This window comes from Dryas octopetala, chromosome 7 (genome assembly GCF_963921425.1).
Source record: "Dryas octopetala chromosome 7, drDryOcto1.1, whole genome shotgun sequence".
Lineage (NCBI taxonomy): Eukaryota > Viridiplantae > Streptophyta > Magnoliopsida > Rosales > Rosaceae > Dryas > Dryas octopetala.
This window is the reverse complement of record NC_141372.1, coordinates 16,778,646-16,793,978: the sequence shown is the minus strand read 5'-3', so window position 1 is coordinate 16,793,978 and position 15,333 is coordinate 16,778,646. Positions and strand designations below refer to the sequence as shown.

General features: G+C 34.9%; 1 protein-coding gene across 2 annotated transcripts; it reads right to left on the bottom strand.

The window, feature by feature from the left end:
- Positions 1-3,659: 3,659 nt before the first annotated feature.
- On the bottom strand, positions 3,660-14,541 carry LOC147280140 (mitogen-activated protein kinase kinase kinase 1-like). 2 transcript variants are annotated; one of them, XM_086250419.1, is made up of 8 exons: positions 13,627-14,536; positions 11,837-11,921; positions 10,779-10,841; positions 9,847-10,004; positions 8,329-8,401; positions 8,116-8,175; positions 7,301-7,411; positions 3,660-4,630 (listed from the first exon to the last, which is right to left on the bottom strand). In XM_086250419.1, the coding sequence occupies exons 1-8, from the start codon at positions 14,382-14,384 to the stop codon at positions 4,406-4,408; spliced, it is 1,533 nt and encodes a 510-aa protein (XP_086106545.1). In that variant the 5' UTR covers positions 14,385-14,536; the 3' UTR covers positions 3,660-4,405. The 2 variants fall into 2 exon arrangements, 1 of the variants encoding a protein (XP_086106545.1); XR_015123324.1 differs by having other exon boundaries at positions 4,488-4,630; positions 8,093-8,175; positions 13,627-14,541.
- Positions 14,542-15,333: the final 792 nt, after the last annotated feature.

The following is a 15,333-nucleotide window of genomic DNA, read 5'->3' as shown; positions in this document are numbered from 1 at the left end:
GGCTGTGTGTGGTGATGCTTGACCCTTTGGGGGTTGGCTCTGCGTGCACGTAAGACAGAATTTCTGGCTCTGCATGCGTACGACAGATTATTGGCTCTGCGCATGTATGACAGATTCTATGGGTAACTGACTGGTATGTGTTTTCAGTTTGTTAAGTATTTTAAGTGATGAGTTTATGGCAGCAAAGGTTTTTAAGTATGACGATTTCAGTTGAGCAGTTTTATCGATTTTTAGTATATTGAGTGTTTGAGAAGAAAGTTTTTAGCTTAAATTATTTATTTATATATTGACAGTATCGATTTCAGTTTAAGAACTTGTTATTTTCAAAAATTGATTTTTCAGCTTCAGATTTTATTATTTTACTGGGAAATAATTATTAGTTTGGGGTTTTTTTTTTTTGTTTGAGCATAATATCTTTCAAAGTTTGCATTTACAGTTAATTGATTTACTTAAAAGATTGGCATATGATGAGTTTCTTTTTGTTACTGCATGACTTCCTTTAAAGGTTCTCACACATTTATTATTCTACGAGTTTTCTTATGCATTGGCCATTCTGAGGATTTGAAATATTTCACTTTGTCCTGTTGTTTGATTATACAATGAAATTTCCATCTAAATATATTCATTTTGGTATCCGATGTCAAAATGTTTCAATGTGGAACCTAAAGTTTATAAAAATTGCAATGTGCCCATTCCGTTAACTTTTCTGTTAATTTTGACTGCATATGGTATGTGTGGGATTCATTTACATTTATGTAGACAGTAAATTTATGCCACATGGATAAATAAAATAAACCAAATAAACAAAAAAAAAAATTAGAAAAATGCAGCTAAATTATTATGTATTAAAAAAATTAAAAGATAACATTAAAACTAAATATATATAATTATATCGTTCATCCCTACCTCTCCCTCCTCCCTCATCTCTTAATTATTATATATTAAAAAAATTAAAAGATAACATTAAAACTAAATATATAAGATTATCTCGTTCATCCCTACCTCTCCCTCCTCCTAATCTCTTTCTTCCCAGTTTTTTGTTTGTTCATTTTTTTAATTGATTTTTATTTTGTTAACCTATAAAATTTTAGCTGGCTTTTTAATTTGTTTTTATCCACATGGCGTAAATTTATTGTCCACTTCAGTGTAAATAAATCTTACACTTGCTATATGCAGTCAACATTAACAAAAAAATTAACGGAAAGAGCACATTACAATTTTCATAAACTTTAGGTTTTACATTGAAACGTTTTGAACATCGGGTATCAAAGTGAAAAACAACCTATACTTGAGGGGTGCAAAGTGTAATTGACCCTTAATTTTAACATGCTTTACCATTCATTTGTTGGTTCTTCTTATTAATGCTATTTTCAGTTCTCCTTTTTATGAATTTTGTAAGTCATATTCCCTCCTCCCTCTTTTGCTTCTTTTTTCTTGCTTGAAAAGGTTTTTTGGATTGATTGCTAAACATACTAGAGTTGCATTTTCTTCATGTTCTACATCAATAATATTTTAAAATATTAATTAGATTTAATTAAGAGTTAGAGGAAATACATCACATTAATTAAGACCTCTAACTCAATTGATAAATAACTGAAGCAAAGCTAAACCGTTAACTCTTTCGATTGCTCTCGTGGAATACCCTATTGAACAGTTGCAAGTACACTTAAGTACCCATCAAGATTACATATTGTTGGCAACTTAATCATTTATGGTCTTTTATGTAAATTCTTATTTATCTTATGTTAATTTTATTTTGGGCTAATTACAAAACACACCTCCTAGGTTTAGTGTCATTTTCAATTTCCCCCATAAGGTTTCAATTTTTTCAATGTGGTACATATGATTTTCAATTTAAGTCAATGTGCAAATTGAAAAAAGAAAAAAACTAAAAAAATAAAAATGACTCAATTACCCCACCCTCCCCAGCCCCAGCCCCAGCCCCAGCCCTAGCCCTAGCCCTAGCCCTAGCCCCATCTCTCTCTCTCTCTCTCTCTCTCTCTCTCTCTCTCTCTCTCTCCCTCTCTCTCTCTCTCTGGCTCCCCCGTCTTCCCCCCCACCCACCCCAGCCCCATCGCATCCCCTTCCCCACCACCGCCGGCGACTCCCCCATCCCCGACGGCGACCCTTCTGTCCCCTCTACTCCATCTCTCTTTCTCTCTTTCTCTCTTTCTCTCTTTGGCTCTCTTTCTCTTTGGCTCCCTCGACGGCACATTGTGAGGAAGATTGGGAATTTGAAGCCATAGTTTGAAAGTAAGAACTTATTGAGTAGGAGAACACCAATGTTTGATGAGTACCAGAGGATTATGAGGGAAGATATGAAAATGGCTTGTTTTGAGAACATTTCAAAGGTTTTGGTGCAGAGATTTGTGCTTGGATTTGTTTTATTCTTGAAACATGTGCTGGGATTTGTTTGGAGAAGCTCTCATATAAGCTTCAATGGAAAATTAGTATTTCTTTTTTTTTTTTTTGTAGGAAATTAATATTTTCTGTTGGTGGGGAGGGGGATGTGACGGAGCTAGGTGGGGCAAGGCTGGGGGTGGGGGTAATTGAGTCATTTTTTATTTTTATTTTTTAAATTCTTTTTTTTTTTTTTTACCTTTTTTTTTTTCAATTTGTAAATTGACTTAAATTGAAAACTATATGTACCACATTGAAAAAACTGAAACCTTATGGGGGGAATTGAAAATGACAATAAAGCTGGGAGGGGTATTTTGTAATTAGCCCTTCTATTTTTTATGCAAGCTCGCCTACAATAATTGAGTTTGAATTTGAAAATCTTGCAATAAATATATGTCATGGCAATTGCTTCTTACTAGTTACTTAATTTTTCCTGGCCAAAAAAAAGTTACTTAATTTTTCTATTTTGCAGGAATACATCGTTTTAATTTTAAGTGCTTGTAACATTTACACTTGGTCAAACTTTTTATTAATGTGCTTTCTTTCAAATCCTTCTTTATAGTGCTTTGTTTTGCTTTTATTAGGTTATTTTTATTTTAATGAATATACTATTGATAATACTTTGCCTAGTCCCTTTCTTACTTCTTTTCTGTGTGGCTTCACAGCTCTGTTTTTATCACAAAATGAAAAAACACAGCCTTAACATCAATTTGCTAACTCATTCGAGTTCATCTTTTTCTTATAGATATGGAGTTTGGTACATGGTGAATATTGCACACATGCGTTAAGATATAAAGGAAAATTTGGGAAGCAAATGGTTGTTTTGCAGAAAAAGATACAAATTTTGGAAGCATAAATTTCTCGAGAAATTCACAATGAAGAAGAAGATGGAGGTGTGTGGAATTACTTATGCGCTATGTTCTCTTAAGATTCTTGAATATGTAGCTCACTAATCATTTCTTAAAGTTGAAATTGAAATGTGGAACTACCATGTTGTAGGATCCCAAGAATGCAAAAGAACTATGGCTTTCTATCTTTATCTTAGTTTGCAATATTTGTCAATCTTGAAATTGTCCACTTTGTGAATCTATTGGTTTTCTATTTAGTTTACAAAAATTTAAATTCGTTCCATTTTTTGTGTATGAAATGCTTGCATAAATGCACTAGTGCAAAGCCAAGCAAGAGTTTATTAGTTCTCAATTTAGAATTTGTGAGAAAACTAAAATGGAAGAATTGGTCTCCCAATAATTTAGGCATGAATAACAACCAGGCTTTTATAGAGTGCCTAAGTATCTATACAGGGTCTTTTCAATTCAAGAAAAGAAACAAAAAATCCACATGGGTAGAAGTGCATAAGTATCGTTTGGTCAAAAAATCATTTACAAAGTCAATAATCTACAAGAAAATGTGCTTGGCAACAAATGACAATGTTCCGTTCCAATGCTTATAAACAGCCCACAAACAAGGTAAACATTCTGTAACACAGCTTGGATTTTCCATAGATTCAGCAGCCAGGCCCTGTAAATATTCTGCGAGTACCAGTGATATGCCTGCAACATTGTCCGCCCAGATATACATCCATTGAAAGGCATATAAAAGCCTATATATTCGGTAACCGTTTCATTATCAGAAAAGCTGGCATCAAAAGCAAATTAACAGCAGTAGATGAGGACGAACCAGTTCAATGAATACTGCTGGTAGAGGATAAAACTACCTGGAAGCATTCTGTTTAGTTTCTTTATATCTCCTTAGATGAGTTTTCTGGTCCAGAAAATCACTATAATGTGGAGAAGCACAGCAGAACCGAGAGGCGTTTTGATTTTTAAACCAAGTGCCATTCTCACATCTTTGGAAAAAGATTGGAAGCATATCCACTCCCTGCCCAAACCACCTTCTTGGAAGTAAATCTTCCACTATGGCCTGACGCATATCGATACTGCCATTCGCATGTATAAGGGGAATAACTTGCAGGATCAGTTACTCTATATTACCTAGCACTGAAGGTTCACCAAAGCTTTAATGAACGTAAACTGTTGCAATGGGGAGAAGCAGGGACTGTGGAGGTTTGAAGTGGCCTTTTCACAAATGGATGGTCCAAAAGCTGAGCTGCAGTAGGCCGATTATTAGGATTAACTTGTAAACATTTGAAAATGAAATCTCGTGCATCTCTTGATAAGGAATCAGGAACCGGAGGAGGTTCACCCTTGCCAATCTGAAATATTGCTTGCATCTGCCAATTAACAGACAAGATATATTATTTTTCTAAAATTCCTAATGACACCACAAGGGACAATCTACCAAGTCTAAATATGACCAATTTTTTTTCTATTAGGGTATACAATTTGAAACAAATCATGCAGTACACGGTTTTTGTTTTTTACAATTTCAGGATCCAAGAGAGGAGTTTTTTGCTTGATAATGTCATTGGTGAAGGTCTGTTTTAATTACAGACAGAGTAGTGTCTTTAATGGCTTGTTTATACTAAAATGGTTAAAAACTCAATGTTGAAAATTCTTTTGTCAACTACCTTAGTAAAACATAATTTGGCTGATTAAAAGATCTTGGGTATAGGATCTGGTGAAGATGGTCTGGGTAAAATCATATGGACTGAACAATCTCTCTCATTCCTAGAACTAATACCTAAAACCTAACAAGATTAAATAAATAGAGAGAAGATAGAGTGAATAGAAGAGTTATAACCAGAAAACTAGGGTAAACTCAAATCAATACTCTAAATTACTTTAAATCATATCCCAAAAATATGTCCTTAACTGTCTGACTAGGAACATTATCTATCAGAATTTTCATTTTCTTTTTCCACGCAGATAATTTTTCACAGCATGTGCCCAAGCAAGATAATTAAACCATCTAATTTTTTCGAAGCAATTGATTTAGGGAAATCATCCCTTGACTAGTGAAGGTGTACTGTTAGCCAGAAGGAAATCCAAATCAATCTCAACAGAAACAAGAACTAGTAGCAAACAATACCATCAAAGACAAAATATAACTTCAACACCAAATTTGAAACGCCCAAGAAGTATATCATCCATAATCACAAATACATCAGAACACCAGATCTGAGACACCGAAGTACTAAATCATCCACAACCACAAACATGAGGACAGGTGGTGTAGTGCGCAAGAGCCAAACATATATAAAAACAACACTCAACGAGCAAAGTGGGAAGAAGCTGAATAACCCAAAACAACAACAAAGCTTGACTTGTTCACTGAGAATCAGTTTGAACCCACTGCAAGGAAACCCAACTAAGAACCCAAGGAAAAACAGACTGAATAATTGGTATGAAATTGTAAAAAATTTGAAAATAGAAAACACACATCAAATGACTTTAAAAATCCACGAAATAACCACCAGACTAAGCATGAATGAGTCAAATGGAGTTCTTCCTATCACCACACAACTATGACATCCAACATCATGATGTAGGACAATAGTAAGAGTAGGGAACAGAATATAGAGATCCGGATTCACTCCGGCCTTTGGCATCACACGAAAAGTGTATTGGAATCACTCCAATAAAAAATAGAAAAATTTCGGCATCACACCGGCCTTCGGCATCTCACCCAAGGTGGCTTGGAATCACTCCAAGTCAACTCTGATTTCTTTCACCATTAACTTCTCTCAAAGGTTACAAACCAGCCCTTTTATAGAGCCATTGATACATGAACAATAAGACGCACATTATTACGCCTAGGAATTCTAAGAGGCATAACTCATAACACTTAATGCCTTGAAAGGTGACATAAAGAGACTCTTCATGTGTAAATTGCATTCATTAAATGAAAAAAGACTCTTCATGTGGTGCTTGGAACTTGGATGGACTGATTTAAAATACTTTGAACTTGGCTCCTGCATTACATCAGCACGACATCATTGTACTTATATTGTTTTTTTGCTTTTGTGAGATACAGTGCCTTGAACAACTTCCCGGATCTGATCTTTATTTACAATGATACCTATTTAAGTATTGTAACAGTGGAGAGGAGGAAGAAAGATAAGAGAGAAAAGGGTTCACATAGACGTAGGATTTGATTAGCCCTCTCCCTTAGCAATGAATTTTAATAATGTTAAGAGATAATACACAGATAAAATATTACAATAATACACCTAGTCTGGCATAAAAGAACAAAGTAATATTCTAGCAACTCAAAAAGGAAGAGACAAAGAAGGAGTAGACCAAAAAAAGAAATTAGGGCAACTCTATTTTGTATACTCAAATCAATAGGCAAAAGAAAAACTATAGAACTCTATCACAATAATGCCTGTTTGTATAAGAAATCCCAAAATAAATAAGTTCCTAAATGTAATAAAATACTGGAATAAGAATTAAACGGTAACAATTAATTTCTGAATCCTAATAAATAAGAAAAGAAAAAAGAAACTTACACCTATCCTTACACATAGGCCTAAAATATATACAAATTTCCGTCTTGCACCCATCATGGTGTCATTATATTAACAGGATGGTTCACATAGTTCTACGCTCCTCTAAACAGTTATCAAACATAATTTGAAGCCAACCTACATATAGTTCTTAATATATTATATCTTGACAAGTGCCGATTGCTTTCTTGGCTCTCCTTGATGGAAAAGTCAGGCTCATATCTATGCTTTGACTTGACTATAAACTGGTCTTGATTAGCAACTTAGACTAGCCAACCACTATTACACGTAAAAGAGCATAGCATCTTTTCAAAGACCTATGAGAAAACTTTGAGCATTTGGGTTTACTTTAGCATAGAATTAGATTTTTAGTTTCATTTTGGCTCTTTGCTTGTAACTTTTCTTTCTTTATATGTAATAGAAGTCTGTGTTTCTAATCTCAAAAAGAAAATGGTACAAGATTAACATTATATATATAGAAATGTTCCAACATACGCCTTCCAGGTGAGAGTATGGAGGCCTTTGGGTTAACATCTCTAACACAACACATCCAAGGCTCCATATGTCAGCAGCAAGTCCATAGCCACGATTCTTTAGATTAACAACCTACAAGTCACAGCTCATTGGTTAATCAGTCAACCCAAAAACCCATGATATGCCAAACATATTTCCTTGTCAATTCTGACTAGAAATTTACACATGTGAGAAAAAAACAAAACAAAAAAAAAAAAACAACAAAAAAAAAAAACAAGAATTTTAACATTATAGAAAAGCTGGATCTCATGGTTATCAAGACTGTTACAGGTAAAACTTTCTCCGGTCATCAATCAATTCCACTTGTATTTCAGAAATAAATTTCAATTCTGATCAGACAATCCGGCAGAAATATATTAATGCATTACAGATATCAGTCTACAATTGCTAGCTGTTACGTAGGGATGCCTGATCTTCAGGGTACAAATCAGAAAACAGTCTGCATAAAGAGCAACAAATATTTATTTATCTACTTACTGTATTTGGAAGGACATGTAAGGGTGGCCAGATTTATCACCATTCATTTCAGCACAAGTGAGAAAAAGTATCTGCTTCTAGAAAATAAAATAAAAAAGAATATCCAGTACAACGCTAGAAAGATCAGACTGGATGTACCTTATAGGTTAACAAAGTTAAAGGTTGATGTGGATCATCACTACTGATAGAGAGATGAATTAGTCAATTCATACTAGTTTGACTATGCGATGGTGTCTATTCAACAACTAATCTGAAGTGTACACAACACACATTTACATTTTGAAAAGGGGGAGGCAAACCTCAGGAGCCATCCAATAAGCAGTCCCTTTGCTAGACTTCACGTCGTTGAATTTGGTTGCCTAGAAAAACAGAAGGCCAATGTTGAATGGTATAGCATTATAAATTCGATAGAAATTCTAAAGATTCTACAGACTGAATGTGTGTGTTGTACTGTTGTGTGTGTGTGTGCGAGTGTGAGCGTGAGAGAGAGGGGGGTTAGTTAAAAATTCTACCTTGGCTAACCCAAAATCTGCAAGTTTAACAGATCCACTTGCATCCACCAATATATTAGCACATTTGATATCCCTAGGGAAAAAAATATTCTTTAAGAAAGAGAAATTACCATAATAAATATTATAGAAGTAATTTTTCAAGTGCTCCAAGTACCATATCAATATTAATGAACATAAAGCAGACCATTATGTCCAAATGCTATAATACAAATGAAGGATAAACGAGAATTCTTTGATTTGTTATCTTTTTAAGCAGTTGCATCTTATCTCTTGTAAAAGCAAGGTTTAACATTCCCAATGTGGGTTATACTCTCAACACGCCCTCTCAAGTGTGGTGTGACTTGAACCAAACACGTAGACAACTTTTATTCAGGACGTGGGAGATGTGTGACCAAACACTTAACCTAACACATGAATTGCCTGCTCTATACCATATAGAAGTTAGAGCATGCAAAGAAAACTAATTTCCAAAGAGAGCTGCCCAAGACAGTATATATTGTAATGCAAGGCTTAATATTCCCAATGTGAGATATACTCTCAACCTCTCAATGGGACTTTATGTTGTAAATTGATTACAGACAAATAAGCTTGCATATCGCTCCGTTGCTTGCAATTTTCCGTGTGTATGGAAACATATACAGTTGTCCATATTAATTTAAAGGAGTTAGTAATTCGAAGAGACCAAAAGTGACAGAAATACATAAGAGTGTGATAAATATAAGGATATATTTAGTCCTGTCTCACAATTCAGCATGCTAGAAAAGAGTTCTCTTTTAGGAGATGGGTTTTCTTATTTGTATGCCCAAGAGATTTTAGATGGTAATTCAGCTCCAACTGTTAGCTTGATATACATTGTTGGCCTATTCCCTAAAGTTTAAAAGCTTTTGGAGTTGAGTAGTTGTTTAACATGGTATCATAACTCTGATTCTAAGAAGTCCGCAGTTTGAAACCTCCAATCGCCATTCTCACTTCTTTGTTGGTTTCCAGGTGCAAAGTGGATTTGCACCTATATGTTTCTCTCTTTATACATTTATCTGCCTCTCCATGCGCAGAATGGGGCTACACGTGAAGTATGATGTTAGCTTCATATATATTGTTAGCCCAATCCCCAACAGCTTAAGCTTTTGAGGTCTAGTGGTTGTCTAACACCAAATAATTACATATCCATATAATCTATCAGCAGTAGACATGAACAAGAAAAACAATTTTTCCCAAGCGTATGACAGCTTTCCAATGACCTTGAAAAAAACACAAAAAGCCATTATATTTGTAAAGAAATAGGAATGTATGTTGTGGAAAAGGATTATTTACGAGTAATTGTGAGCATGATCAATTAAGAAAACACAAAATTGACAGATAGTCAATTATCAATGTATCATCCTAGCAATCGAAACTGTGAACAACCAACAGAACAAGAGATAATAGATAATATCAGGAGATCATAAAGATCTTAATACGAAAATCAAGAAAGTAAAATAAAAATAATAAACTAAAACTTCAGTAGCAAAACCATATTACCTGTGAACCACATTACGATCATGAAGATATTTCAAGCCACTCAAAATCTGCCTTGTGAACCCAGACACTTGAGAATCCCTCAAGAGATACTTTTGATAGAGATTTGCAAGTGACCCTTTCGTTACAAGCTCAAGGAAGATATGGAGCTTAGTTTCATCCTGTAGTAATATTTTTAACAACAATGAAAAAAACTTGACACGCTTGAATAATAATCCCAGTGCACCCAGTAACTTAATGACCAAAGTGAACTTTAAAATTCCAAATCATCGAATTAGATAATCAACAAACAACAGTAAACTGCACATATGATTATAACATAGTGGCAGTCTCAAAAATCCATAACGCTAAAAGCCAAAACTTTATCAGCAGATACAATCAAATGTGCCGAATATAAGATGCAGGAAGAATATATGGCATAAATTTTCAAAAGAAATTCTAGCTTGGGCTTTGGATTTGGTGTTATCAACCATAAAAAAGACAATGAAAAAAAGAAAAGAACGACAACAACTTTGAATTTGGTGTTATCAAGTAGCCTAAAAATAAGACAGCTTTTCATCTACAAACATGCAAGAGAAAAATTTGCCCCAAAACTCTATCTTGCTGGAGAAAAAAAAAATAGTGAACAAAAAAACATCCATAAGTTATATTTTACATATTGTTCCATGATTGCAGCTTGGGTAGTTGCATTGGTGCAACATTTCTTTAATTGACTGTCTTTGTGGTTCTACAAATATATATGTACACACAAACGCATACAATTACCATGTACTAACTAGAGTCAACAACAACAGATGGTAATTGAAAGATCGTCCTCATTCCGAGAATGACATATCACAGTCAAGAAAATGCATTATAAGTAGAAATTTGTACTTCCACTTAAATAAATTGGCAGGAACCAAAAATAAATCCAAAACAAGAATGCAGGAGCATACCTTGTCTGTGCCAAGATATTGAACTATGTTTTCATGTTCGAACTGACTTAAAAGATAAATCTCCTGAACCAATAATCAGGGTATTAGAGGAAACAATATCGCAAGCAATCCAGGATCAATGTACACAATAGCATCTAATTTAAATACAGATGCAGGCAGTTGTATAAAGCTTTAATCATGTAATGTTAACATGTGCCCTTGGTCTTGGATCATTGATGAAGGATGGAATAGGCTATAAACATAAAATTTAGAAATGGACATGGATGTGAAATGGACATTTCAGTACTTCCAAACGTATAGGACGGGGATGAGATGAGATTGTCTTGTTCCTCCTATACATAAATATTAACTAATAAGGTTCTTAAATAAGCACCTGTTTCTTAGCCGTTAGATAGCATTATAGACGATTGCATCTCACCCCACGATGCATCTCAGTCGTTCAGAACTAAGTCGTCAAGCCCTAATTTAAGGACCTTAATAAAGAATATATGTGTTTAATGTTTATATATATATATATATATTGTCCTTCTCTGAAGCAGTCATCGGGAATTTTTTTTTTTTTAACGGATTTCAGGTACCTAGCGATCGGCAGCCACCACCACTGCTGGCATATCTATATATATAAATATATACATGATTATTTAACTTTTGCACTTTGGTCATCCAACTGTTCAAGTATTCTACAAGATTTTAATTTCTCTGCTTTGTGCATACAAATTCCATGACGTAACACCTTATGGTATTTGGGCTAATATTCCATAAATCGTAAGATTAGGACTCAGAGTCGAGCATCCAGAGAAAAACAAAAGGAAAAGAAAAAAAGCAGGGCAGGGCAGGGTGGGCGCAGAAGAGATAGAGTGAGGATGCAAGAGAGTGGGATGAAGCAAGGACATGCTGGGGTGGAAATGTGACCCCCAACCCCAATCCACCCCATGCCCATCCCAAAATGAGGTCCCATTAGATGTCAAGTTCAATCTTGCCAAGCTAGAATATAAAGAACAAAATTAAAAATTAGAGATATTAAACTATAACAAATCAGGATAAGACTTTCTTTCTACCTGCTGAAGTTGGAAAATGCTCTGCTTTCCTTGGTTTCCTTGATCCAGTAAAGAAACCTCCTTTACAGCAAAAAAGAATCCATCACTGCAAAAGAATAAATAAATAAATAAATAGAGAACGCGAGACTAACAACTTATAAGAATAACGTGTTAATTTTATTAAACAGTATTGTTCCAATTTAATGCATTCCCATCCTCAACGTCTCCCTACTTTTTCTAGCTTCACATGTTTTGGCTAAATATTTGAGCCAATAAATTCACAAAAGTTGGTATATATAATCGATAATGAACTTATGAAGCCATTTCAGCATGGCACAATGCAGGTCAGCCAGTTTGAAACAGGAATAAATCTCTGTAAGTCAAATTATACTGGGTGGAAATGAGAGTAAAAGTGTGAAACTAGGAAAATGTATGGAAGGATTTTGATGTTAGGCATTAAAAACAAATGGTAATAGTTTTTTTCATTAAATGAATGGTCAAAATGTCAGTCTTATTTATGTACAAAACAACAATAATTACAGTATAACAAAATGCAAGGGTTATTAAATGAATTCTATAAACTATATATAGTCATTAAAAGGGTAGGTGAAGACTTGTATTATTAAAAGGACAGACCCTTTGAGTGTAATCAGATTTTCAACAGTAAACTCTCAGTAGTACCTCAAATGCCACAAGTGTTCAATTTATTTACTGTTTTTTCTAAATTTCTCCACAAAATCAAGGCTCTGGGTAGTCAAATCAGACCTCAATTACTGCAATCAATGAATTTTAACTGTTTCGTTTTTTATATAAACTGGTACTAGAACCTCACCTTCATATCTATGATTGTTGCAGATGTAGGGTTGGGAAAGGCAACCATGAGAAAGCAGCATTATGTCCAGGAAAAATATAAGAAATATTCTAGGACCTAGACTTAAACGAACATACATGTTATGAAAACTGTTTTTAATTAGATTAAATTTTCTTGTATGTTATTGTGTTACATAGATGGTATGTATGATGTGTTATTTATGCGTTCATAGTATGCCTATAGTAGAATGGAAATGGCTTCGTCATTAGGAAAGATTCTAGGAAATGGCAAGCCAAATGGGAGATGCTGAGGAAAATGGTAGAAAGAAATGAAATGAATGAGAGAAAGGAAGAGGAACAGGCAACTAAGCAAGGAAGGAAAGGAAATAGGCAATCAGGAGGAAGAAAATGAGAAGAAAAGTACGAGGAAGTGAAATAAGGTTGACAATTAGTCCAGATAGGAAGAACTTTTTTTAGTTTTGGTTAAAGGTTTTGAGGACTACCATGAGGTTAACACACTTTATGGCACATTATGCAAAGTGATTAAGAAACAACATGTTCATAACATGAATGTCGTTGAGATATGAATGTTAAGCTGGTTGAGTAGCAATATGAAAAAAGACAACTAGAAAGCAATATCAGAAAAGATAGAATTAGAAATGAAAATCATATAGGTATGGTGGTCCCGTTTTTCTTGGAAGTGGTCATGATGTTCTATATTTCTATCATTAGCACCGAACTCTTCAACAGATCCCTAGTCTCCTACCAAATTATAGTCATTTCTTTCTTTGTCAAATTCAAAGCAACTCATTAAAGTTTGCAAACCAGGACAATCACGTCTTCAAGTAAGAGATGTTTGGAGTGACAGGTTTAACATTCAAATATTCTTCAGACTAAGGTTAGTTCAAACAGATTTACAAAAAAAAACAAAAAACAAAAAACAAACAAACAAACAAACAAACAAACAAACAAACAAAACAAAACAAATCAAAATCACTTACTCAGTAAAGCCTTCATACACAGTTCCATAGGAACCACTTCCCAAAAGCTGACCCTTTTGCCACGATGACGAAACACTGCGTCTGAATTTTCCATTCGGTGAAAAAATACTATAGATTGGCTTCAGGTTCACTGGCAATGTACAATGAAAACCATCGTTTTCATTTTCATTATTGGATGGAGATGAGTCAGATGACGAAGACTGAGGCAAATCATTGCCCTTTCCTAACCTCCCTTCCCTGTCACCATTTGCTTCATTTAAGAGGCCCTCTTCATCATCCGAAGAGCTGACGTCAGCAACACAAATGGGGGAATTTACATCAATCTGGTCTTGAGGAGCAAAAGATTTCAATACAACCGGCGGCGGGCGGAGACCTCTAATTCGTGTTCCTCCAATAGCACCACCATTTGCCCCAACCCTAGGTTCGAATTGGTCCAATTCATGGTGATTTTGATATTGGCAGAGGCGAGAGCGAGAGGTGAAGTGGTGGTGGGAAGAAGAGCGAGCTCGCTGGGCCTCCCAGGCTGCGATTGGGATGGACAAGTCTTCGGGGCCCGAAAGCCCAAGACTGCGGCAGATGACGTCGAATTCGCCGTCAATGCCTCTGACCCGGAAGCTGGTTTGGTGGTCAGAGAGAGTGGGCGAATGCTGGTGGTTTGTAGATGAAGAAGAAGGCAAGGTTGGGGCGTCGTAGTGTATGTTCTTGTTCGCGTTTCGGCGATCGAGTTTGGGTTTGGGACGCTTCTGCTTGGTGTCCATGACTCTGCTTTGCTTCTTCAAGTATTCTTCAATGGTGGTGTGCCAGCCTCATGTGCTCCTGCTTGCTTGGCTTGGAGGGTTTGGAGGCTTGGAGCTTCGCGGTGGTCTTTGCTCTTTCCAAGGCGCTTCCATTCTCTCAGGTCAAAGATATTTATACTTCAATTCAATTAGAGACAGAGAGGGTCGGCACAAGTTGCAGAGTAAGTAACACTCTAATTAGGATCATATCCACCTCATACCTCACCAGAATTCAATTCAGCATCTAGTCTAAATCATTGTTATCAGCATGATAAAGATTATCCTCATTTATTTCATACTTTTAATCCTCAGCTAAACAATATTACCAAGGGTTTAAATTTCGAAGTTTTCGGCGAAATTTCGCTGAAAATTTCGATTTTCAGGGGGTCCGAAATTTTAACACGAATTCGACAAAATTTCGAAAAATTTCGGCAAAATATTCGAAATTTCGGCGAAATTTTAGTCACGAAATATTACTGATATGATATGTTATCTTATGAATAATTGTTGTAATAAAGATAAAGGAAAACAAAAAGAAGAATCGCAAAATAATCAAGAAAATCAAATAAAATTATTAGAAGCAAAAATATTAGAGTTAGAATCTATAAATGCAGAGTTAGAAGAAAAAAGATGTATAACAATAAAAGATTTAGAAGGATTAATAAAACCAAAATCATTATTAATACAAGATAAACCTCAAGGAAGACCTATGTGGTTTAAACCATGAGTTTTAAGGAACAAATGGATGAGCTAAAAGCATTAATGGAAAACATTAATATAGGAAATACTAAAGAAGAAAATGAGATAATATTTGGACAAGAATCAGAAAATAGTGATATAGAAATCAATATAGGAGAAGATATGAAAGAAGAACCTAGTACTAGCAATCAAGAACATCCCTTCAAAAACAGATGGAAAAGACCTAGAGAAA

Excerpts from the sequence above, each read along its gene's own strand:
- LOC147280140 (XM_086250419.1), bottom strand. The coding sequence starts at position 14,384 with ATGGACACCAAGCAGAAGCGTCCCAAACCCAAACTCGATCGCCGAAAC. Across the intron at positions 10,842-11,836 it reads GCATTTTCCAACTTCAGCAG|GAGATTTATCTTTTAAGTCA; the intron begins GTAGAAAGAAAG and ends TTATTGGTTCAG. Across the intron at positions 10,005-10,778 it reads AATATCTTGGCACAGACAAG|GATGAAACTAAGCTCCATAT; the intron begins GTATGCTCCTGC and ends ATATTACTACAG.